Source organism: Lupinus angustifolius, chromosome LG01 (genome assembly GCF_001865875.1).
Source record: "Lupinus angustifolius cultivar Tanjil chromosome LG01, LupAngTanjil_v1.0, whole genome shotgun sequence".
In the NCBI taxonomy this organism is placed as follows: Eukaryota; Viridiplantae; Streptophyta; class Magnoliopsida; order Fabales; family Fabaceae; genus Lupinus; species Lupinus angustifolius.
The window spans coordinates 35,794,367-35,821,606 of record NC_032009.1 but is presented as its reverse complement, the minus strand read 5'-3'; the positions used below and the strand labels follow the sequence as shown (position 1 = coordinate 35,821,606).

The 27,240-nt window shown below is 32.2% G+C and overlaps 3 protein-coding genes and 1 long non-coding RNA gene across 8 annotated transcripts; 1 reads left to right on the top strand and 3 right to left on the bottom strand.

The window, feature by feature from the left end:
* LOC109325015 (eukaryotic translation initiation factor 4G-like) lies at positions 1,327 to 10,385 on the bottom strand. 4 transcript variants are annotated; one of them, XM_019557176.1, is made up of 11 exons: positions 10,020 to 10,385; positions 9,231 to 9,367; positions 8,845 to 8,991; positions 8,579 to 8,646; positions 8,412 to 8,468; positions 6,665 to 8,065; positions 5,992 to 6,508; positions 3,830 to 5,878; positions 3,547 to 3,760; positions 1,944 to 2,138; positions 1,327 to 1,845 (listed from the first exon to the last, which is right to left on the bottom strand). In XM_019557176.1, exons 1-11 carry the CDS (start codon positions 10,175 to 10,177, stop codon positions 1,512 to 1,514), a joined length of 5,277 nt encoding a protein of 1,758 aa, XP_019412721.1. In that variant the 5' UTR covers positions 10,178 to 10,385; the 3' UTR covers positions 1,327 to 1,511. The 4 variants fall into 4 exon arrangements, with proteins under 4 accessions (XP_019412721.1, XP_019412726.1, XP_019412715.1 ...); XM_019557181.1 differs by having other exon boundaries at positions 3,547 to 3,763; positions 3,854 to 5,878; XM_019557170.1 differs by having other exon boundaries at positions 3,547 to 5,878; positions 5,992 to 6,087; positions 6,142 to 6,508.
* On the bottom strand, positions 11,734 to 25,648 carry LOC109325072. The gene is made up of 4 exons (XR_002105072.1): positions 25,577 to 25,648; positions 25,322 to 25,439; positions 24,628 to 24,630; positions 11,734 to 11,744 (listed from the first exon to the last, which is right to left on the bottom strand). It is a non-coding gene; the product is annotated as an uncharacterized LOC109325072 (long non-coding RNA).
* Positions 15,126 to 17,740, top strand: LOC109325063 (probable serine/threonine-protein kinase PBL19). Its single transcript, XM_019557207.1, has 4 exons — positions 15,126 to 15,491; positions 15,772 to 16,032; positions 16,743 to 16,865; positions 17,187 to 17,740. The coding sequence occupies exons 1-4, from the start codon at positions 15,126 to 15,128 to the stop codon at positions 17,733 to 17,735; spliced, it is 1,299 nt and encodes a 432-aa protein (XP_019412752.1). The 3' UTR covers positions 17,736 to 17,740.
* Positions 22,974 to 25,400, bottom strand: LOC109325045 (spermidine hydroxycinnamoyl transferase-like). Of its 2 annotated transcripts, none has more exons than XM_019557192.1 (2): positions 25,364 to 25,400; positions 22,974 to 24,390 (listed from the first exon to the last, which is right to left on the bottom strand). In XM_019557192.1, exon 2 carries the CDS (start codon positions 24,350 to 24,352, stop codon positions 23,003 to 23,005), a length of 1,350 nt encoding a protein of 449 aa, XP_019412737.1. In that variant the 5' UTR covers positions 24,353 to 24,390; positions 25,364 to 25,400; the 3' UTR covers positions 22,974 to 23,002. The 2 variants fall into 2 exon arrangements, with proteins under 2 accessions (XP_019412737.1, XP_019412744.1); XM_019557199.1 differs by having other exon boundaries at positions 22,974 to 24,393; positions 25,364 to 25,379.

Genomic DNA, 27,240 nt, shown 5'->3' with positions numbered 1-27,240 from the left:
TTTTATAGCCAATAATTGTTAATAAATCAACAGTGTATAATTTGTTGATAGTGTAAAAAATTTACACTATTATTGTATACATATTAAATTATTGTTATATATATTATTAGTTGTTATATATGTTACTAATTGTGCTATATGCTACTAATTATGGATTGTGATATTTTTTTATTTTTATGTACACATGAAAATGAATAATGTTATATATGTTATTAATTAATTGTTATTTTGTAATGTTTGATCTTAGAGAATAATAAAAGAAAATGAATAGAAAGAATTATTTTATTTTTTTCCTCTTTTGTTTGGTTGGATGGAAAATGAGAAGAGCGACAATATTATGGTTCAAATTACAAAAATGTCTCTAAAATAAAGAAAAGAGAAAAAAAATATTGTTTTATTATTAATTAAAAACAAATATTATAATTTTAATTAACATTTTCAATTGATATGTGTAAAGGAATGATTCATATGCTTTTATTCATCAATGATGTGGTGTATATATACACAAAAATTGTTCATATAATATATTATCAAATCTAAATAATATCTTTGACAAATTTAAATCAGCTCCTAAAATCTCTCATGATAGTTAACAGGTTCCTACAATATCTCCTAAGCATTAACAAAACTAAATATGCTCTAGATATCCTATTTACATAACAACTTAAATTTCCATAGAATAACAAATTTGGGACAAGAGATTCTTCTCTAGGTAAAGTTTCTTTTTCTCTTTTCATTTTCTCCTCATAAGTGGAGAGAAATAAATTCTTTGAACCCACCCACTTTTTTCCCTCTCAACCAAATGGGAGAAATTTCTGATTCATCTTCAACAAGTTTTCTCCCTCTTTTCTATAACTCTACCCTTCCAAAGGCTTAGAGTTAACAACTCCCACTTACAAAATTTCAGGTTACAGAATTAGCCACTTACATATTTACATCAGTGATTTCAAGTATGCTTAATGTACTCAAGTCTAAGTCACAACAACCAAAACAAATTAACAATAATAAGATTCATTAACTCAATGTTGAGTCTTTTATGATATGAATCAACTAGTATCAATAGACTGAAAACAAATTTACAATAAAATTATATGACCATAAATTTATTTGAACCTTAAAAATAATAGTAATAAATTGTTAACAATAATAACATTCATAATAACTAATTGCTAACAATAATAAGTATCTGACACCATTTTATTTTTTGGCTTTCAGATAACCTATGACAAGGTATTTATTATTTCTCAACATTCAATTGTTCAATATTATTAAGTGCAGATGAAATGATTCTTGATGCTCAATGATCAAGCAGGTATAATAACCCAGTCTAAAAATTTCTAATGCTCAATTGAACCTTTTTATAATTGCAGTGAGAATGTTTGAGAAATAATATATAAAAAAATCCCATATGAAAAATTCATTAACCCACTTAATCTCATGGAGAATATCATCTCTGCATATAAAGTACCTAATACCCAATCTAAAAAGGGCACAATGAGCATCACTATCCTCTAAATAAATTTCTCTAACTTCCTTGATGTAATTGATTTATTAGGTGACCTAAAAGTTTCCAACACCAAGTTAGAGCTTGAACGAAACTCACTTAAAACAGCTTCCCCTTTCTCTGATTGTATAGACTCTAAGGTCCATCCCAGAACATCACCTGCAAGCCCAGCTTCCAAGAGACTCCCTGGCTCCTCTCCACCGACATGTATAAGCCGCCCGATCTCATTCAAGGTGGCTACGCTCTCTGTTACAGCTTTGGCGAAAATTCGGCCAAGAAACTCCGCTGCTCTGGGGGCATCATTAACAGCATCCTCCAATGTACTGAGAACAGATTCGAACCTAGCCAAAATATGAATGAATAATAATTAACACGGCCAGCGTCTTTGAAGTAAAATAAATCTGAGTCAAATATCATAGTGTAAATAAATCTCACTCACCCTTTGATGAGATTGGCTTGGCTCAATGTGCCATCCTGAGATTTCACAAGGTGGATTAGTAGTTTAGCCAAAAGATCTCTTTCTGTGTCCTTTCTCTCAAATGAGTCTGTGACCCAAAGAGAAACCATAGAAGGGTGAAAGCTTGGAGAGTTCAACTCTTTGATGCATAATGCAACTTCCTTATCATCTCTAGCACTGAAAATTTCATTATATCCAGTAAGACAATTTACATGACATGATAACTGGGAAATAAATTCACCGGTGCAACAATAAGAATGGAAAAAACATTTGTTGGTGACAACATATGTAGTCAATTTAATTTGGCTCCCATCAGGCATGAATAATAACTAAATGCATAAGATAAAACTTTATCATGATGTCCAATATCTAAAGGTAAGTAAACAAATCACAACCACTAAAGTATGAAATATTATAATTGGGTCCATAACATTCCATTAATTATCAAAGTGCAAATAAATTCCTATATTAAATATTATTAGATACATTTGTCTGTCACAACTAACAACTATTAAAGAGCGCAAGAAGCTAAAAGTGAAACATGCCTTACACAAACCTAGCTGAGGAATGAAGGTCAACTAAGTAAACAAGATATGAAAATTGAGGAATATGAAAAGAATGCAGCAAAGTAGTTAATTCAACTAACACATTTTGAAGAAATCACAACATGGCAATAAAACCACCCAAACATTCAGCGCTAAAAGAAATCCCCATAAATGGATTAAATCTTCTTATTCACATTTGTACACAATTTTATGATAAATTATTTCTTTTGCGGTACCAGATGCCGCCATCTGAAAAGACAAAATACATTTCACCAACTACTGATAATCCATTATATCACAATACAGATTGCATAGCATACACCCCAAAACCTATTTGATTGATTTTGTTTATGGAATCATTCAAAAGAACTGGCCGGAGACTGGCAAGATTTTTAAAAGGGAACAGCTATGCAAAAGTTGTGAAGTTTCACATCTAGGCTGTAAGATCCACACTCTATAGGTATTTTAGTAAAAACAAACATATAAATATATATTTTTACTAAAATACCTAGAGAGGACATCTTGTCATTCTTTTCCTTCTCTTCTTTCCTACGTTTCCTTTCAGTAAACCACCCTATAAACAAAAAAGAAAGCCAGGGAAGGACCACTGAAAACCCAACAAAATCATGTAATTATAACAAGCCAAAAAACCTTATGACAGTGACTAAATTAATTTGAAAAACTCAGGAACATAATTTATATTTTTAAAATAATATAGAGGATATAAATGCTTTCCCTGATATGTTTAATGCTTTATGCTTATGGATAAAAAAAGTTCAATGCTGTGTGAGGCCATACATTCATAGAGAATGGGAACACCCACCCTACTTAACACAAAAAATATAATATGGACCAAAAATCTTGCTATCACCTGAGCAACAATTTACCTTGTTAGATTCTAGCCACATAAAAATTGGACTAGTCCAATATACAAATGATTGTACTTAAAAATGATAAAAAATATACCGTTATTGTAATCTTTGCAGCAAAAATAGAAGTGGAAAAAAGAAGGTAGTAACAGCCCTTCTGAAAAACAATACCTGTAGTATTCTCTGATTGCTGACATGGACATGTCCTGTAGTCGCTCTTCTGGCCATATCTTCTCTGAAGGAACATTCTGGGAGACTGTTGAACGTTGCAATTGAGCAGTAGGCAAAGTTAAAATAGGTCTGTCGAGATTCCGATCTACATTCCTCAAGTCTCTGTTACCATAGTTTATATTACGCTCTGGAGCACTTGATTGATCATAAGCAACTGGACCAGAACTATTAGGACCACCAATCATTCTATGAGAGTCTCCAGGGACAGGAAATCCATCCGAAATTGATGAACTCGAAATTACTGCTGATCCTCTAATTGACATTCCCCTAGCAAGACCACCTTGAGGTCCCAAGGTTATAGAACTGTCGGCTAAGGCTCTTTGAGGCAAAGGAACTGACAAGGTCCTAGCCTCATAAGATTGCCTTTCCTCAAAACGAGCATCCTGAGAACCATACCCCCGAACTTGAGTAGGCTGCCCACGCAGTCCACCCATCTGAGCAGTAGGAGAAGACAACATTGATGATCCTCTTGGACCAAAATCCATGGGGCTCCTTCTTGCTGATGGATTGTTGCCCGGACCCCGACCCATCCTACCACCTTGAGCTTGAGCTTGCCTCTCTTGCACAGCATCTCTGTGTACCTCCTCAATCTTCTTCGGACCTTCAACTTTCCTCCTTTGTTGCCATTTATTCTTTCTCAAATCGATCGCATCCTTCAACATGAACCTCACCCTAGATGATAAATTCATATTATTTGAAAATACCTTCATTCTATCAAAATACGCATCCATATGCACCTTGGCTTTGGGATGGTCAATCATCTCACCGATAGTACTCATCAGTTTGCACAATGATTCAATATCTTCCTCATCTGGATCCTGATACTGACCCAGTAACTTCTTGATGCACTCGTGCATTATCCTCTCCGTCAACATCCTTTTCTTATATAGTTCTCCAATCAATCTGATGTTACCTAACATACGTCTTCTAGCCTTGACTCTTCTCTCTTCCCTTTCTTCATCAGATTGTTTGACCTCTCCCTCGTCGGCCTTATTGGCATCTTCTTGTTCTTTTTCACCCCTCTCAAATTCCTCTTGGCATTTGTTTAATAATAATCTCTTAAATGTAATCTTTTCATTGTCCTCACTGAAATCAGGCAACGCAGAAGCCAGATGTGAACAGAAGTTGGCATACATTTCACAGAAGGTAGGCTCCATCAGAGCCTTCTCAAAGATCTGTGAGATGACACCAGTGAGGGTGACTGCATTATCAATATTAACTGCTTTTACTTGTTCAAAAAGTCTCTCAAAATTCTGAGGGGTTAGTTTGTTTAAGATAGCTTTCAATTGCCTCTGCTTTGCCTGTTCCTCATCTGATGTTTTACCCACTTCATACTTCTTCTCAGCTTTGTGCATCATTTGTAAAGGAGTTTGAGGAGTTGAAGGTGAAGGAATTAAACCCCTATGCTGGAAGCTAGCAGAACGTTGCCACCTTTCACCATCAGCACTATTTCTTTGCGTTCCACCTTGATTTCCCATGGATTGCATTGGCCCAGAAAGGATCCCTCCAGCCGGGGAACGAGGATTCCTTAAAACACCAAAATTATTTACCCCTTGTCCACGTCCAGAATGAAAAGCACCAGAAACTTTATTCCATTTGTCTTCCTCATTCATACCACTTCCACGGCGATCCATCCTAGCTACGTTTCTTCCGGGACTAGGATGTGAATCACGCTCAATAAAATGACCACTACTACTACTAGCGCTCATCAAAGATGCAGCAACGTCTGCTGAGATTTCAAAACCTTCAGGAAGATCAGTGCATTGCTCAGAGAATTTCAAAAGGAAATCCCGAGAATACTTTTTGGCTGTACCTCCACTTTCATCGCTAACCTGTTTTGACTTATCAGCAACTTCAAGTTTTGGTGTAGACATGTCCACAACATCCTCCCAGTCATCGGGTTCAGCTTTAGTCTCTCCAGATTTCTTGCTTGCTACAGCACCAGGTTGAGCAGGTTCAGCACTCAGCTGCTTCGAATTTCCAGAAGTAGAATCATTTTCTGCGCTCTCTGAACTCAGGACAGCTTCTTTCTTTTCCTCAGGTCCCGTGTATGCATTGTAGAGATCAGAAATTGACCCGGCAGCATCTGCTTTCTGAAGAATCTCTTTTCTTTTCTTCTTTCCTTTAGATGTAACTTTTGCCTTATTTGCATCTGAAGTTTGTCTATCCTTGTTACCTGACATTGGAAGAGACAGTGACTCACTGTCAGCATTCTCTGAACTATCCTTCACACGTATTGAAGTTGTTTCTGGAAGATCAGCAGACTGCAGATCTGACATGCCAGAAAATTCAGAAACGGTACCATTAGTAACTAAATTGTCATTTCTACCTAAAAGACACCTACAGAATCCAATGAAATAGAGGTTAAAGTGCCTAAGTCAATACCTGTGCTTTCAAATTCTGCACTGGAACTTGCAGATTCATCCTGTTGGTGCTGTACAGTCTTCGAGGTTATCAGCTCCGTGCTTACCATTGCAGCATCTTGTTCAGACTGTTGAAATTCTGTACCATCACAGATAATGTTTTGTTTGTAATCTTCGAGAGACGACTTATCAGTTTTATTTGAAATTTCCAAAATATCATGCTTTAAATGTTTAACTTCTGCTGAGTCATGAAGTTTATCATTCTTATGATTGTTCAAATTATCAGCAACTTGCACCCCAGTTTCTTCAACTGAAAGAGCGGAAACATCGGCAGAAGAGTTGGTCTTCACTTCATCAGCTCTAGGAACGCTACTGCTGGTAGCTGATATTGTGTCAGGAGATGATGGAAGAGCTTCAGCATTAACTGCCACAGAATACTTTGTTTTAGTTCCTGCAGGTTCGGAAATTCCAGTATCAGATACACCACTGCCAACAGCTCGAGAAGAGACATTAGCCTCTATAGGAGATTTAACAGAAACCTGTGGGGGGAAATAAAACAAAAACACATTATACTCAAATAAAAAGCCGACCTGACCTAATGGGACTAAGGCTTGGTTGTATTATACTCAAGTAAACAACGATCACATTATATACATGTTTATATATAATAATATACAATAAAGCACTCACAATACCTGATGCTGTAATTGACCTTTGTTCAATGGTTTATTATGATTATTCGTAAGAGAGATAGACCTACTAAGAGATTCTTTCAATTGGCGTTCATTATTAGACACAACCGAGACAGAATCGCCACTAGCTGTTGGTGAAGGAAGCGCCGAGGGAATGACTGTAGGCTTCTCAGCAGATACAGCAACAGATGCAGAAGATTGTTTTGGCAGTGAACCCGGAACTGAAGAGTTACTGGACAATTTAGACTGGTGTGAAGAGTTCTCTGTAAATGTTTTAGACTCTTTTTGTGGCACAAAGGAGCTAGTATCAGAAGATGCTGTGGAACTAGATTCTCTATCTTGAACACCAGAAATACTGGAATTGGGTAATGATGAGTCCACCAAAGCAGATGAACCACTTGGCTTAATAGTGACAGAAGTTACTCCAGATGGAGCTGATGACGGAGTATTAGGCCCATCATGGGAACTTTCCGAATTATGTGCTTCAAACATGCCAATGATAGGAGTGCTAGCTTTATTAACAGGTGGAGAACCAAGTGATGCTGAACTCATGAAACTCGCATTTTGCGGACCATGATTCACGGGATAATTAAATCTCGGTGATTGAGAAGTAGGAGTTATATGGCTACTTGTTGGTGAAAGAGAACTAGGAGGTGGATGATAGTGAGAACTTGTATTAAAGGAATTTGAATAATATTTCAAAGGATGAGAAGCTGCAGAAGGTTGAACGGGCTGAGACAGAGAAGGGGTTTTAGGATGTAATCTAATGCCAGATGCCCCACCATCTGAATAAACATCTGTTTTTTTATCAAGCCTCAGCTCTTCATGTGTATCAGGATGAGTAATCTTCACAGGGGTAGTTTTTCGAGGAGTGGCAAATTTTCCTCCTTGCTGCTGAGGGTATTGGGGGCCAATACCCATGCCTCCTAATTGATGGGACAGCTGATGAACCATTGGAGGAGTAAAAGTCAGGTTTTGGCCTGGATGCATTATCCCCTGATGATGCATTGGATGAGATTGAAGACCAGGAACAAAAACTGGTTGTTGCACTTGGGCAGGATTTCCAATTGGTATAGGTATCGGTAAAGGCATCTGAAGGGGTGCTGTTGACAAACCCTGAGATTGAATATGTGGATTAGGACCACCAAACTGTAAAGGTGCCTGTGACTGATGATATGGCATTGGCGTTGAAATCCCAGCTACAGAAACAACAGAAGGCTTCTGAATCAGGCCTGCTGGGGTCGAAGCTGATCCCGGAGGATCCTTCCTTCCTTTAGATCCTGTATGAATCTCCCTAGCATTAGATTGGTGGGTGACACCTGCGTCTTTCCTAGGTGGCTGCTGCTGCTTCGGAACAGGAGGTGTCGGCCCTGAAGGCACAGATCTAAAAGAGTCGTGATGAGCCTGAAAGTTTAGCAATTAGAAGAACCATACAAAAACTTGCATCTCTATCAAAAAACATAAAACTAATTGAGATTTCAACTAACAAAACACATAAAAAATGGTACTTGCCAAAGCAGTTTTTTAGCAATGGCAGCAGGTACGAGCCAAACCCCATACCTGAATGGTGAAACACAAGCAATTCACCACTGAGCTACATTGCATACTTTACTTGTCCGAACAGTTCTTATTCATGTTAAGATAGAAAGGTAAATTATATCCTCTTTCCTTCAGAAGAAGAGGACAGTGCAGTAAATCTATATCTATATTGTACTTCAAAAATCAAGGAAATAAAGGTCAGAAAGAGTACCTGATCACGCTTCTGCTCATCTATATTAGGAGGAGCTGAACTAGTGCGGGCTGGAATCTGTACACGATAAATAAGAACATGATCAATTACTCATCACAACAAACATTTATTTATTAGACTAATGGATCCCACAGCAGACATGATCAATTGATTTATCAGAAACTTACTGCTATCCCATTCATAAAACCAGGACTAATGGATCCAAATTGGAAAGGGAATGCCTTGGATGCATCTCCTGGGGCAGACATAAATATTCAAATCACATCAGTCTCACAAATCACAATTAATATGTAGGCAAATTAATATCTAATAAGGAATAAAGGAAAGTCATTTCGGAACATGAAAATATACAATGACCCAAGTTATAAGACTTAAAAATTAGCACTAAATTCACATCTTATGTACCACATAAAAATCTATAAGTTTAACATACCCTTGGAAGGGGTTGTAGGGTTGGCTGAATCAGAACTAATGGGGGGTGGCGGTTGAGAAGCTGGGGCTTTTGGAACAACTCTACTGCTCCTCTGTGCAGCTGATGATTCAGATGGCTTGGTTGTAAGTGGCGCATCAGGTGCCCCTCCTGTAATACCACATAATGAACGAAATACAAAAAAAATAAAAGCATAAGTTAACAAACATTTGACCACATAAATAACATCAGCATATAATTGATTATAAAGACAGAGAAACCTTCCACAAGTTCATCCACGGTAAAGCCTATACACACTGGCATGCATAATGAACAACCAAACACTAAAAATCAATTAAGAGATGAACTACATTTTAAAATTTAAAATAAATAATCTTCCTCAAGCTTACCATGTAGTTGTGGTTGTACGTGGGTACCATTCTGTACGGTCGCGGCAGTAGGAGCACTATTAGCCTCTGTTGAATTCACCGGGGTAGAGTTCACCCTAGATTGCCCACCTTGTGCATTATTAGGCTTCTTGTTAAAACTATAACAAGCAACACGAGAATCAATAACACAACAAGAAAGAAGAAAAGTAGTCTACATATAAAGGGATGGCCCGGGGCACAAGACTCCCACCTGGCGAGGTCTAGGGAGGATAAATGTACACAACCTTATCCCTGGAAAAGGGAGAGGATGTTTCCAGGATTTGAACTCGTTTGCACCAATGCTAACCCTCAAGTACTGGGTAAAAAGATAATAAGAGTCCATTGGTTTAGACTTCTTTCACACAAAAAATAAAAATAACTACATGGTTCACTCATTGACCTTACTTGCCACATAACTAATTCACCCTATCACATATCATGCACTGGTTTCATCTAATAATAGCTTAAAAAGTGGTACTACTTACAATGTACCAAGTACGCTGGATAAAAAGTGGTTACTTTGATTGAAAAAACATCACTCATAACTTTCATATGCTTGCTTTTAGTTGCATTTTTATTTATAAAAAAACATTAATCTGAAGAGAAAAAAACATCACTCACTTTTTGATAATCACTTTTTTTTAATCCTAAACTAGCCCTAAATGATGAAAACCTGATTAACAAAAAATCACATTACAAACACAATTCAACATAAAAAACTCACAAATCCCATACACATAGTGATAATGACAATTGGAAACCCTAAATTACCTCCGGTTAGATGAAAGTGAGGCGGCGGCGGCGCCACCAGCAGCAGCGGCTTTGACATAAGAGGCAGATGAACCACGTTGCTGATTGAAGCTAGTGGATCTCGAAGATTTCCGATAAAGAGATTCGTTCTTATCGGATTTGGATTGATTGAAGGACATATATTCCAATTCTTGAACACAAATCGATTGAAATGAGAGAAAGAGAGAGTGAGAGAGTGAAGAAGGAACGTAAAGAGTGAAGAGAATGGAATGGGAAGAGAGAGAAAGTAGAGAGAGAATGTAGAGAGAGAAAGTAGAGAGAGAAAGTAGAGGGAGAAAGTGAAGAGAGAGAGAGAGTGAAAAAGGGGAAATAGGTTTTAGAGATTGTTGCTGTTGGAATGGGTTGCGGTTTTTGTGACACATACGCACGCTTATTCCATTTCAAACCCTTTCTCTTTCTTTTTTATTTGAAAAAAACAATATTCACTATATATTTTTAATGTGATCCATGCTTTTTTTTAATATACAAAAATACAAATGAATTCTTTATTTAATTCATGATTGAAAATCCAACAGTCAACTTTCTCAACATTTAACGAGGTAATATAGACCTGGTTAAATAGAATTCAGCCCTACCCGCTCACCTATTATGGCATAATAATTGAATTTGAATAAGATTATGTTTCATTGGACCTAAATTTGCATTCAAGGATTAGACTTGATTAATATGTAGAGTCGGATAGACACCAAACATGACATGTCACATGGTTACTTACTTATTGTGTTTGTACGTGTCTCTATTCAAATGTATACAGAATAATGTTACATTTTTTGTCGAAAGTATTATTGATTCTCTAATTTTTTTCATCATATATACATGATTAATAATATATATATCATTTTATATGTGAAATTACAAATTCATAATAATGAATAATATTTAGAAAATTTTATCAAAAATGAGTATGTATTATACTTAATAGGGTCTTGGATCAAGTTCGAGTTTAAATGCTAACTTGATCGATAGTTATGATTGGGTTAGCTTTAGTTTAGGATCGAATTCGAGTTCAAAAAATGACTCAACGAACATTTAGGATCGAATTCAAGTTCAAAAAAATGAGATTAATGTTAATGAATTTGGTTTAGATGTGTAAGAATTCCCTCTATAGTTGTATAGGCTCTCATACCAATAACATATTTTGGTTGAGACATTTTCCATACAATTTAACTAAAGAAGGAGCGATTTTCATAATTAGTAGTGTGATCTTTTAAATAAAATATGGATGATGAATAAAATTAAATTAAACAAAATATAATACATTATGTAGATAAGTTCAAATAGTGTAACAGTCAACATATCTTCATTATTTTTGTTCGTTACAAAATACATCAAATATTATAACGAGATGTCATTTAAATCATTCTTATAATATACTGTAACAAGCCAAAAGTACTGAAGAAACATCATCTTTTATGCTATTTGAATTTATCTCCACAATATATTATATTTTGTTTAACTTAATTACACTCATCATTCTTATTTTATTTAAAACTTAAACAAACTCATACAAATGTGAAAACCCAATTTTTTTTCTTCAGATTCAATTATGTTATTTATGGAATACTTGAGTCTAATATATTTTTATAATGTATTTTTATCTATAAGCATTAAACAGTCTCTCATATAGGTCAAACCATTATTCTCAATATACATCTACTATGTAATAATATAAAATAATAATCATTACTATCGAGATAATATAAAATGAAAACTTTTGTGTATAATAATAGTAACACAATAAATTTTAAAAATAATAATATAATTATGACATAAAAATAAACTATAATTAGAAAAGTAAACTATGAATTGTTCTATTTTAGGACAAAAATGATAAAACAAATTTTCATTTATTTATTTTCCTTTACAGCATGGATATTTCAACAACAAAAAAAGAGATTCTACAATAATAATTTACCATATCTTTTTCATTTATCGTTCCCCCTGTTTTTAGTGTTTATCAAATGCAATTGTAGATTTAATCATACGTAAATTTAATTTCTCCATATATTTAAATTTTTTGAAAAAATTAATTGGTCTATATATTTTTCATTTAAATTATTTTAGTTTATGGGAAGGTGCCAAATTCAAACTTTTTCATTTATTTATTTTCCTTCACATACATATTTTCAAAGCAGGTCTTTGTCTATCTGAATAAGAATTTTAGATTTTTCTTCATTTATTTTTTCCAGTTTTCGATGTTTGACAAACTTGTTTATAGATTTAATTTTATTTTTATTATATTAAACCTTTTTCAAAATATTTAAAATTATAATGTTAGAATTATAAATTATTTAATCAAAGATTATTTTCATTTAAATTATTTATTTTAGGAGAAGATTAAAAATTAAACCTTTTTAATTTATTCCCTTTTCTTCATAAGATAGATATTTTCGGAAGGAGGTTTTTAATTTTAAGTAAATTGTCTGGTTTACTTCCCAAATTATTCTGGTTTAACTCTCATTTGGTTAAGACTGTAAACCATAGCCATGTTATCAAGTCCGGTCAGTGATCAAACTGATCAAACCGCCTAGTACGATCCGGTTCTCACAAAACTGGTTAAAAGTGTTAACTTTGCTTTGATAATAAATTAATTTATTTTCTTATAATCAACCACAAAATATAAACTTCCAATCTTCATCATTTGGTTCATTGGAATTTTATAGTTGAACAATGATATATTCTCATACAAATTTATATTATACATTTTTTTACACTATAAGAATGCGACATATATCACTTATAAATCAATCATTAATAAATAAAATATTCTTTTATAACATTAATTTTAATATTATGCACACTATGCTCTAAGTATGGAAGATACAACTACTAAACAATTTCTTGAAGCATTCAAAAATCAATTGGAAGATTTGATAAGAAAGCAAACATTGCATCTTTAACTCCAATTGAAGTGCTTGAAGATCAAAGAAAGATAAGATTAAAAAAAGAGAAAATTAAAGATTGACAAAGAGAAAGATTGCTTAAATGACACACAAGTGAGCCAAAAAGAAAGAACACACATGAATGAAAAAAGAGAACACAAAAAAGGGAATTAATAGAGAGACACACCAAAGATGACACTTGCTAAAAAATGAACAAGATACCAATAAGTTGGGTATTCCAAGTGTGAATAAATAAGTCGCATATTGTGCAAAAATGGATGACTTAAAGAGCATAGAAGTAGATAGACCCATAGGCCTAATACCTTAAGATTTTGGATGAAGATATGGTGTCAAACTCACTTATATACTTCTTCCACTTAACCCATGAAAGAATGATACATCAAGATCTCCCAACACAACACACAAGAGCACTAAGGTAGGAAATGAGCAAGATGAGCTCATTTATAATTGTTGATTATTTAAACTTGCTAATATTGATGGAGTTAAAACTAATTATAAAAAATATACATGAAAAGTAAAGACATTTTGCTATTCACATCAACAATATTGTTATTTTCTTGTTGATTCTAAAAGAGTATAAACTAATTGCAAAAGAAACCAAGTTAATTACCTTTGATGTAACCTTAAGCACACACTACTAGACCAAATTATATGGAATTAATTAAGACATAACTCACAAAGAAAGAATAATGAAATGGTGTTAGAAATGGAATAAAAGTTTTAGAAATTATTATTACTAGTGTGTACAGGTACTTCATGTCTGCTGGTGAATATTGTATGATACTACGTATTCAATTTTTTAGAATTAGAATGTATTTGTTGTATTCGATACACTTTATATTATATTTTTTGTATTTATGATAATGTTCAATCTAAGTGAGATATGTGGTTAATTAATGTGTTGATGGTGATTACTTAGAATTGTATAGTTTTTTGTAAAAATTAAATAATGTTAAAGGTAAAACAGAAAATAAAAATTACACCATGTTTTACTTTTATATATAGTATATATATATATATTATTATTATATTATTATTAGTTTCGTAGTATACTCCAAAATAAAAACAAATAAAGTGAGAATATAACATGTTGATTTCTAATAATTTTTTTTGTGAAATCTAGAAATAATTTTTTTGTGATTGTCAAAAACTGATATAAATAAGATATTTTTTAACTAGAATAAGATTGTCTTGCATATAGTTTAAGTTTAAAGTTAGAGAGTGAAGATTTACCCACATTTAAATAATCAAGGTAGATATACCTCAACTTTACTTTATCTACTGAATTAATATCTTGAAATATTTTATTTTGCCTTACAGAATAGAAACTTGAAATGATGGCAACTTTTAAGGTTGCATTTATTGTGCAACCAATGAAAACACAGAATGAGAAGTGGTCTTTTGTTTCGAATGCTTATCACACATCCCCATTCATGTCTTATTTGGTATCCCGAACTAATGAGAAAACTTCTTTTATTTAAAAATAAAAATTATAAAAATAGAAATTAATATTTTAATATTATTTCATGAAATTTAATTAGTTCAAGATATAAAGACAAGAAAATTATGGGATAGGTAATTCTTGTTACTTTGTTTTTTTGGTCTTTGATTTCTGTGACAAAGATATGTAAATGAAAGGACAAGCAAAGTAATACATAGGGATGTGTTCCGTTTTCACTCTTCTTTTGGTGCATCTGCATGGTTCAACCATTTTCAATGTACACACACCCTTTTAACACTTTTTGTGTTCTATGCACATGTGAAGATTGTTCATTGACAAAAAAATTTATCCATCGAGAATGTAAGATATTTATACACTATCATTGTATCATCTACTATTTATAGTTAATGATCATTGACTCTTTAGAAAAAGCAGTATAAATAAACGATAGATAATGTATTGACCATATATAAATCGAGAGTGCATTCATTTTACTCTTCAATTTCAACCCTTTTGTTCTTTCTTTATTTATATATACCAGAATTAACAAATTATGCTTCATTTTGCATGTGTACTAGGTATCATTACTTGGCTATGCTTTTCTTCTTTTCTAGTGGTAATGAAATTAGTATAGTAATTTGATTCATTTTTGCATGGTAATTTGTTGAATTCATTACATGTTGATAAAAGATAATGCATAAGAATCATACTTAATTGTATGCAATGAATTGCTTTTACTACTTTAAAGACAAATCAAAGAGCAATAGGCAAATATCAGCACCTGAACTGAAAGAGGGTCACAAGAAATTATCTCAGTTTTCAGGTGCTGAACCTGAAAGAGTCACCAAGTCTTCATGCTCATCGTCGACTTCGTATCGCGGTATACCCGAACTGTACGAGGAGAAGGCTCGCAATTTGCGGGCCTTCTCCTTCACGGAACTCAAGCATGCAACAAATGATTTCAGCAGGCTTCTTAAGATCGGAGAAGGCGGATTCGGGAGTGTATATAAAGGTTCAATCAAGCATGTTGAAGGGAATGGTGATCCTGTTTTAGTTGCTATCAAAAGGCTTAACAAGGATGCATCACAGGTATGAAACTCACTAATCTTTTAGAATAAATGTGTGAACTATACCGATTTCTTCGTATTGAAGGCAGCTTCGCTGGTCCGAAATGTTATCTCGATTCTTCATATGGTAGCTCATGAGCTTCGCAGTATCGACATCATAATATTATATCGTATTTGGCAGGCCTCTTGACACAAATTTCTTCATTGTTGCGTTTATTCACAAAAATGTTATGTAATGAATGCCTCAAGAATCTGACAAAAATTCTTTTGGCCTTTCTTCGATTTATGTTCTTGACATGTAGGGTCATAAGCAATGGTTAGCTGAAGTTCAGTTTCTTGGTGTTGTGGAGCACCCGAATCTTGTCAAGCTTATCGGATACTGTGCTTCGGATGACGAAAGAGGGATCCAGAGACTACTCGTGTACGAATACATGCCGAATAAAAGCTTAGAATCTCATCTTTTCGAGAAAGCATATGACCCTCTTCCTTGGAAAACAAGACTTGAAATTGCACTTGGAGCAGCTCAAGGGTTAGCTTATCTGCATGAAGAATTAGAAGTTCAGGTACCAGTTAAAGCAATATGATTATTTAGTTAATATACCTACTTTCCCCAATCGAAAAACTGTTAAAGATACGCATTCGGTTTTACTAGTGTCAAGACTCAAGTTCAATCTTCGATGCCCCTTTCTACTAATTAAATTATGATTTAAGAACAAGGTAGGAGTCACGAACGCAACACGATTTCACACGAGGGCGCATGCTAATGACTCAAACCATTCATGTGCAAAAAACGGTATCATGATTGTGAATCTATAACAAATAATTCAATTTGTTGACGAAACCTCTGGCCTTGGATTCTCTCCCTGTTTAGCAGAGTCTATTCTAGTCTTGTTTTAGATAGAATAACCATAATCACAGTAACCGCAACGGCGACCGCAATTTAAAACACTGATTATGGATGACACGTCTTGAGAAAGTTTAAGATGTTGATTAGAAGGGAGTTCTACCATAAGGACTCCCTAAGTAAAGAGGAAATTGAACTTACGAATGTGTCTACCGATCTCGGCCTAGCGCACAGGAATAGATAAATATCGATTTCAAGACTTAAGGTAAGTTCAAATTTGTTAACAACCATGAAATTTTCTTAGCTAATTGGTTAACTATTCATTTAATCAAGAAGCTTAAGCATGTGATAATCTCTAACTTATCTTGCTATAAGCTCTGCTTAACTTTTCTGCTTCTACTTCTAACATTCTGTATACTAATACTGTAGGTGATATATCGAGATTTTAAATCGTCGAATGTATTACTCGATGCAAATTTAAAGCCAAAACTTTCTGATTTCGGACTCGCCCGGGAGGGTCCAGCTGCAGGGGATACTCATGTTTCCACTGCTGTAAGTGTTGTGTGTCTTATATTCATTCATTAGTATTTGCTCATTACATTTGTGTTTGTGTAATGTATTTTTCATCTCAGAGAATTTGAATATTAGAGACTATTATGCTGCATTTTTCTGTGGATATAATTCGACTATAAACTTCAAAGTTTACATGATTTTAATTTGTTAGATGATTTAGCTTCCAATGTGTACTATCATAGTGTATACCCCGAAATACGACTTTCGAATTATAAGCAAAAGAATTAATGCTTGCAATGATGCATTTATACTTCATGATCAAGATTATGCAGTGCTTATGTGAACTTTTTGTTATGTTAGGTGATGGGGACATATGGTTATGCTGCTCCGGATTACGTCGAGACAGGCCATCTCACTGCGAAGAGCGATGTGTGGAGTTACGGCGTCGTGCTATATGAAATCCTTACGGGCAGGCGATCATTGGAAAGAAATAGGCCTAAAATGGAGCAAAAACTATTGGAGTGGATAAAACAGTATCCTCCTGACAGCAAAAGGTTCGAATCGATAATGGATTCGGCATTTGTAGGACAATATTCGATTAGTGGAGCACGAAAGGTGGCGAAGCTTGCGGATAGTTGTCTACGTAAGAGTGCGAAAGACCGGCCGACAATGAGGCAAGTGGTTGAGAGATTGAAGCAGATAATCCAAGATTATGATGAAGAAAACACTGCAGAGAAAAATGTTGATGCAGCAGAAAATGATGTAGTTGAGCATGAAGAAAAGATGAATGAATCAGATTCTTCAGTATTATGGAAAAAGAGAATGGAACATCTTGAAAAACTTGGTGAACATGTTGAGAGTGCTAGTAGAAGAAGATTTATGATTCTACAAAGAATCAATGTGCCTTAATAGTTTCATCTATGGTAAAATTTCAATATGTATTAAGTTCAAAGCAGGGAAATTTTATGTGATTGATGTATAGAATGGTGTACACTACATTGAGAATGATCTTCTTTTTGTTGAATTTCCATAAATTTTGTTTGATATAGATGAAAGTTGTTAGAATTTCTTTTTGATTGCTGAAATACCAATCGTAGGATCTTTAATTGCATGATACATAATATAAAACAAAGATACAAAATCATAAATAACAGGCAGCCAAAGTGGGGATTTTGAGAACTAACAATGGTAGTCAGTATTGTGAAAAAAGAATTGACACGGGTAGCCATGCTGTGGGAATTCGAGAATTGGCACCGGTAACCATATTGTGGGTGTATTCGAGAACGATTCTTACACTACACTAAAAAATCGTATAACAGAGAATTGAACTGTTTTATCGTGCGAACAAGGTGATTGATAGTCTGTTTGCATAATTTTACTAGTACCACGAAACGTCTTGAGGAGAGCGAACTAGTCGTGACTCAGCCAGTAACGATTATTTCGTGCCATTCAAAATTGTTGTGTGCTTTAGTAACAACATGTATTGTTCCTTATGATCCATTGTTACTCCTAGATTAAACCAAGATGATTGAAAAAGATAGGAAAGTGTGTCAGGAAAGTGATACCAAGTGGACTATAGAATATGCAAGGCCTCATTTCTTCTAGTTGGAGTTTGAAACTTCTGAGTATCTTATAGAACTTAACATTTCTAAGGGTCTTTACTTGACTATATAATCTCTAGGTCTAACATACAACAATAAGATCATTAAAATTCGACAATAATAACAATATTATTGTCATCATAAGTTGATCACGAGGATAACACTATATCATAAGTCGATCAAGTTGAGATGGTCGTTATGATTATAAGTCGATCAAGATGATGATAAGATTATTATCATTATGATCATATGTAAGTCGACATAAAGATGTTTTTATCTTTAGTGGTTAACCAATAAGTGATTAAGAAAAACATGGAAGAGTTTACTCCAATTGTGATATAAATGCAACTTATTTCAATCCACTTTTAACGACTCATTCTACATGTATGTCATGAAATTATTCGAGATCTTGTCACTATCTCGATTGTGGGGATTGAAATCTGGCTGTATGTCATGTAATTATTCTAAACTTAATTTTGTGACTATCTCCCAAGTGGGGAGTGAAATAATTCAACATATTTATTTAATAATGTTCCTATATTATGATTATCTCTATATTACTCCTTATGCCCTCCATAATCTTCTAATTTAATCAAATTATTTGGTGACAAAAAATAGAGTGTAATATTTATGCAGTGATCGTGTAAAATTTATACATATTCATTATATCATCTACCATTTGATTATATTATTTTTTTGAAGAGTTAATAATAATTAAATATGAATGATGAATGATACAGTAACAAGTTATAAAACTTATATAATGTGAGTACATACATGTTTTTATCAAAAAGTAATTCTACTGTGTTTAATATTTAGTATTTTTAAAACATTTAACTTGGGTTTGTTGGTGTTAATGAAGTGCAGCTAAAGGTAGTGTTTGACAATGCTACTAGAGCTATTTGGTAACCAAAAATTGAAAGGAGTTTATAGGTTTAAAAAAAAGCTTGTAATGTTTGAAACTTTGAAACATATTTTTCACAAAACTACTTGAAATAACGTTTAAAAATTAAAAATAGCTTTTAATAATTCCTTTTCCAATTTATCCTTCGAAGTTTTAAATAATTACATTAGTTACATCCAACTAAAAAACACCAATTTTTTTGTCGGGCATTATTTCTAAATAAATACAAATATTGCATATCCAATATAAATAAATTATTAAAATAAATTATTAAAAAATTGATTTTAAATTATTTATGTATTTAATTACTCTAATGAAAACTTCTAATAAATAACTTAATAAATAATAAATAAATATTTGACGTATTTTTAGTTATTTTCAAATTTCAGCTAGCTCCAAAGCTAGTTTTACCGGATAAGTCTAATTTAATAAGTTACTTTTATAGCTACAAGCTCATAACTACCAATTCCAAGCTCATAGCTACCAATTCCAAGCTCATAGCTACAAGTTATATGCTCACAACTACAAACTAGTTTTCCTGAACTGAGCCAAACTCAAATTGAATTTACAATCACGTAGTGCTAGTTAGATTGTTAGGTTTATTTTTATAGTTTAATCTTTTCTTTTGAAAAAGTACTCATACCAAGTTTAATGTTGTCAAACTAGATTTTTACTAGTTTAAACTAACATAACCCACCCAAATAGGTAAAGGGATTGTGTGGTAGTTAGTGGGGGAATAAATAGTCAAGCAGAAAGCGATAGGAGTAAATAAATAAATAAAAAGACAGTTCAACGCATGAGACTCTAACTTATTGAAGTTTGAAGATGATAGATGTATGTCGTCTTACACTAGAAGCAGAGAAGTTCATGATATCACAGTCACTATAGGAGCAAATATATAAGGGAGGAAAATGATATGAGAAAATGTATTCACTTATTGACTCGAGAATTCGAGCCTTAGGGTAGGGATGAAGCATACCCTTGAAACACAGTCTTGGGGTATGTCAATTCATTATAAATAAATAAAACACATTTATAAATCAGTCACCAAAATCTACTTGTAACATGTAGCATTTCTAAATTAAACTTACCCTAATTACTATCTAATTTTGGTCCATAAAACATTGAAACATGATAGATGAGACTCATGAGAAGCAACCATTTACTCCTTGTCCATGTCAATGTTTATGTTTTCCTATTTTCCATTAAAAATGTGGTACATAAAATAGTGATAAGATGTTTGTTGATGTTTAGATAAGATAGTGATAAGATGTTTACCATACATTTATTACAAAATGTTAAAGAACTGATTAATCAGTGTAATATCAAACTTTCAATTTTTAATGTGAATTATTAAAGAAGAAACATAAGGTGGCCCATAACAATACATCTATCTTTATTATGTTGATGAAAAAGATTTATTTGTTAGACTTTTTTCGTATTTACAAAGGTATTCTTTAACCTTTTGGATAAGGAACTAATCCTTTTTGAAATGTATGGTTGTATTTCCTAACAAGTATCATTCCTAAGAATCGAATCCTTAACCTTTTGGCCATCATAAAAATTAAGGAAAACTTAGATCACTAAACTAACGCCTTATTAGTTATTGAAGAGTTTTAAAAAATAATAAACTTATTTGAAACGAAAAAGTAGTAAGGAAACTAATACTAACCTTGAAATATTTTAGGTGAGTCAAGTAGGAGTTTTGTCTAGAAAGTGCCAAAAACATATTCTAAAAATGAGCAATGATGATATCTGGTGAAGAATCTCAACATCAAACATCCTATTAAAAATAATAATTTATACATCAATATATTATTTTTTGGGGAGAATATGAATCAATTTATACAATTCATTATATATTTATAGTCTCTTTTCACAAATACACATTTCAAATAGGATTTAATATTTATACATTGACAGTACAAATATTTTTTATACTACTAGTAAATCATTCATCATTAATTTATTAACCACTATTAACTCTCAAATAAAAATAATACAAATCAATAATGAATGATATGTTGGTGCAGATATTTTAAACTCAATAGTACTTTAAATTAGAATCCGATTTCTACATCAACATAATCGAGGTACAACACAAAGAAACTAATTTTATTATCCACGAAATTAGGCCAATTTTTTTGCCCGTGAAATAAGTAAAAAGAGAAGAAAAAATTGCTTGCAGCGTCATTTTTAGACTTTTTCCATATAACACACATGTTATTTTGATAAAGTTGTGTTCTCTATTATTAGGGGTGGAAATAGAAAAAACAGTGCCTATTACTTGGTTTATAATAAGATGAATCGTATTAGACTTTTTTCATGAACAAATCAGACGTAGACTTCTTGAAAAACCTTTTTAGTTTAACAGATCATATTTTAGGTTATCCAAAAGACCTATTTAATTATATTATGTACTAATGTTAATATTATACAAATGTAATATAAGTAATGTTACAATATAATTTTAATATAAAAATTTATACAAAAATATAATTTAATTGTTGGAGTTAGAATGGTCTAGTTAAAAGTAGACTTATTAGCATATTTAAATATAGATATTACAACTATTTTAAGATTATATTGTTGTATAATAAGCATTTAGATAAACTAACATGCCAAACTTTTAAGCAGGTGAGATATAAACTTTGAAATCACCCAACATCTATCAACAAAGATAAGAAATTTGTTTATCTCTTAACATACACCAAACACATCCTAAAATAAGATATAAAAATTTAGAGGAGATCATAATCATAAAAATTGTAATGTTATTAAATAAAATCATGTATGAATAAAATCATGTATGGTCATTAAAGACTTATTAGTCTATTTGCACCAAAGAAAGATTGGGATGAAATCATGCTCAATGAACACAAACAATATCTATCATTTGATTTTTTTTAAAGGAGCTTTTTGTGTTTGTTGGACACCTACCATGCAAGTCTACTTGCATCAAAGGTCATGGCTTAAAAATCATGAAATATTTTTTGTATTTTCTAATAAAATATTTTCCTTACATGAAGCTGGATTCAATTCTAGCATCATGTTTAGTAAAACCAACTATCCATTCAATATATTTTAGTGATTATATAAGAACCCATACAATTTCCAATCATTATTCATTTTGCTCCTATTACCCATTTCTTTCATTATATAAACGTGCGTATAGTTTCTCATAATAAAGGTCATGAGTTAATAAGATAGAAACAAGTATTTCTTATAACAAGGTCAAGAAAGTAATGAACCTAAGTACTATATAACATATCTAAGTTTGAACATTTTCTTCTAGTCAAAATAACAAGCTAAGTGATCAATCCATATAACATAATAAGTGAATTTTTTATTAATAAAAGGAATGTACTGAATTCAACATAATGGATACACAAACCTTACAAATAGTTCACAATCACACACATATGTGAGCCAAACACCAACTCATGACACCAAAAGCTACATTGATTTAAAACCAATTACACTCCTACATTTTATAAAATATTTCAACAAAAGGATGATCAAGTGAAAAAGGCTGCAACCTAACGGAAACTGAAATTAATGTATGCAGTCTTATCCTCATAAAGGAATAGACTGTTTTCAGGATTTGAACAGATAACTTTTATATGACAATACAAACAATAATATTGTTACGCCAAAGTTTACCATCTTTATTAAATATCCTCCCAAAAGAACTTGATAAAAAGTGGCATGTGTGCTACTTGAAAATGCATAGATATGATGATGGAATCATTAGAACTTCTAATGAGGTATGCTTTGTCACTTGTGCACACAAGTGCTGGACCAAAATACATAGGTTTCCCCCAACCAAAATCTGCTTCAAGCCATTGCATATGCATCCAACTCACAACATTAAGGTTAGGGTTTCCAAAAAATGGAGAGTTTTTCTTATGCTTCTCTTGAAATTGAAAGGAGGGTCTTAACTCATTAAGTTTCTCATGACACTTAATAAAATCATGTTGTGACCATATATAATCACTTTTTATAAGCTCAGTTGCTTCTCTTATTTTCTGGGCAACATAGCTTAATGGCTTTGATATAATGTCTCCAATATAGCATGTTGGTGTCACTGTTGGAGTAAAAGCATTTCCAAAGTAATTCTTAGGAAGAGGTGGATTCAATCTGTTACGAAAATCGACAACGAATCGAAGTTGAGTTGGTTGAAGATGATCAAGTTCACGAGCCCTAGATGCACATCTCCAAATATATGCTGCAATAGCTTCATATCTACTATAAGGTCTTGACCCTTCTTTCTGAGATTCATCATTTGCTTTCTTCTTCAGCCCCTCAACTTGCTCTAATGTGAGTTTCAATGTTACCACACTAAGCTTTTTCCCTTGCTCAGCTAAGTGATCAGAACTCCCTAGCATGAGAGGCAAAGGCTTGAACTCAGCATGATCGAAACGTGGTGCTGATGGTGGATGCGGGGATTTTAGTATTGAACGATCCAGTACTGGAAACAATTCAGAAGCCTCTAAAGTTTCTCCCCTAGCTAGCTTGGCCCATGAGTTAATGAAGCGAATAGCGCCAAACCCATCGGTCAAAGGATGAGAAAAAGAAACTCCAATGGCAACACCTTGATCAATGCCATAAAACCTTGTTAGTTGCACCAACATTAAGGGAATGTCCTCTATTGGTTGAGTATAATCAACCTTAGGAATAAGTTCTTTGAAAGTTTCATTAGGTGAAAAATCACCATATTGAGCCAATGTTTTTGTGTTTTCAGCTTCAACCAATTCCACTCCCTTTGTATTACAATCTAATTCCAATTTACCATTTTCTGCATATCTCAATCTACCAGCTATAGGATAGTATGAGACTAAAATCTTAGAGAGTGAGTCCTTCAATATTTCAATGGCATCAAGGTTGGGTTGTTCCTTGTAAATGTAGATAGAAGAGGTATGATCCCAACGCACTGTTTGGTCATTGTGGGATAGCCACAAAAGACCCTTTGGAGTTGGTTCATTTGGAATCACAATGTAGGATGATTTTATGGACACCATTTTTTGTGTATGCTTATAGACCTAATATTATCAACCACCTGCTACAATATATATTAGGATAAAATAAGTATGCTATAATAATTACTAAACAAATTATCCAAAGTAAGAATGTAAATTATGTTTACATTGTTGGTTAATATTTGAGTCATTATTATTTTATCGTTTGTAATGACTTTTGTTTACGTAATAAATTATTTAGGCTAACTCATATTTGACTTTGACCAATCTTTTTACCATCATAAAGAGTTATCTTGGTATCAGGGTCAAAGTCCAACTTTCTTTGGTTTTCATGAGCCAAAAGATGCACTAACAGTCATGGATCAAAAGTAAGATTTTTGCCCGATCTTACGGGCTTTTGTGGTTGGTACATGTTAGGAAGTAAGTCACACATCCCTTGTCTCTCTCTATCTATGTAATGATTTAAATACTTATTAAACTATTTCTCTCATTGTCAATTGATTTTGAAATGAAACGTTAAAAAAAGTTAATCCAAAATAACTAAATTATAAGAAGTAAGGATTTGCTAAAACATAATAACTTAAGTGACTGCTTAATTGTTACAATTTAATAATTCAATAATGAAGCTCTCAAACAAAACAAAACATCAATTCTCAAATAAAATTATCATATAAATACATTGTCATAGTCAAATAAAATATTAAAATTAAAGAGTAAAATTCAGCATTAATCCAAAGTTAACATCACTACCCCTCACTACATAATAATTTAGAATAAATATCTATTTTTTTCCTTTAAATATTTTGTATATATTAATCTGATCCATATAAAATAAAAAAAACCAAAATATCAAACATAGATCAAATTAATATTTTTAGCATTTTTTATGGTTCATGACAAAGACTATAGTGACTCATATTTACAATGTTTGAGTACTAAATTGAGTTTTTAATTTTTCATAAATTAAATTGATACATGCGTAATATTTTAAAGAGGAAAGTGAATATTCACTTTTATGTAACAGGTTTAAGAGTGGAAAAAGGAATCACTTACTATGAATGGATCTTGGCAAGTGAGAATGTAGGATGCTCCTTTCTGCCTCCTCAAAATATCACAATTGGTTCAATCTCTTCACAACATTATTTATACACTGTTAGTTGCGTGTAGTAAACAAATAATATATTTTTTATTTAAGAAAATATATATAAAAAACAAGATGAAGATTATAGTGTCACAGCTCATATATTATAATATGTTTTTACTAACCATTTAAGTGATTAAGAAACCCACCAAGAACATTGATATACAAAGTAAAAGCAACAAGATTTCAGATCTTTGGTTAGAGGAATTTGAGATTGTAATGATAAGATTTCATTGCATGTGAGGTTGGTAGAGAAATTTGGACTATGAAAGTGTTTTGTGCTCTTGGCTTCAAAACTATGGTGGGATAGATGCCTCTATATAATGGAGAATTTGTGAGTTGAAATGGGGATTGCTAAAGATAATTGATTAGTGGTGGGTATTGCTTTTTGGATGATAAAATATTGAAATAATCGGTATTAACATTAATTAGTGGTATATGAAACATATCTTATCAATATTTTTATTATATTAAAGTAATTAGTATGTGGGATAAATATCAAATTCATTGCAGATAAAAGAACATCAAAATATCTTAGTAGTACTTATATTATATTGTGTTATTAGAATGTTAATTAAATGAGTTTAATATACGTATATTGTCAGTGTAAAGTTTTTTATACCCACAACACATCATTCATCGTTGATTTCTATTATTCTTATTTAAGAATCAATAATGATTAACAAATGAGTGATAGATGATGAGTCGACAATATAAAAAACTTTATACTATTAGTATATACATATTAAATCCTAATTAAATATCATGTCCTTTTATATACTGTTTGATCTTCACCCCACCATGTGAAATTGCTGGCTCTGCATGTGGCTCTGAGCCTATGGTTTCAATCAATCATTTCATAATTCACATTAGAAAGAAAGTTAGATATTGCCCTATTATTTTATAACATGACAGTGAATTATATTTTGAAGGTTGGTAACATTTTTTTAATAAACGATCGGTAATATCTTATTAGTTATTACTATATTAACCCTACACACGGATCTAGAATCTAGAAGCAGGATATGTAATATATATTAAAAATTAAAACATTAAATACTATCAACTATAAAAGGATGAAAATGTTAATGTCAAGTTACAAAATTAAATATATTTAATCAAATATATTATATATTTTATTATTAATCTCTATGTGATTTCACATCTTGAAATCGTTCAATGATTAATTCATTGTCAATGTTATTAATTACTTCTTGATAAACATAAGTCATTAGAAAGTTATTCATATATGCATCTTCTATTCGATTATATAACATATTTCACAATTGTCATAGTTGCAAAATCTCTTTCTACAATTGGCTTACTAACTTCAAAGGAAGATAAATTTATTGGTAAAAACGTGTCTTCAATATTGTTAAACATATAAATGATGTAAGTCTCAAGTTCATTATCAAACATCATAAAATCAGTTAAATAAAAATTATGTGCATAAAAGTTTGCAAATTCAATTACTTTTGTTATATCAAAACTAGAGAAGAAATCGGCTAGACTCAAACAAGACATTCAAAGAAGTAAATAAATATTTCTCTAGGAGAAAAGATCATAAAGTTGCTTAAGTCACATATCCATAATATTATAAAATAATTCAACACAATAATGATTATTTATTTTTCATAAAGCATGTCATTTATAAAAAAAATGGGTTTATAGAGTTATAAATAGGAGTGTAATATTTATGCCCATTTAGTGTAAAAATTTATATAGTTATTATATCAACCATTTATTTAAATTACCGGTTTTGTAGAATCAATAATGATTAAATATAAAT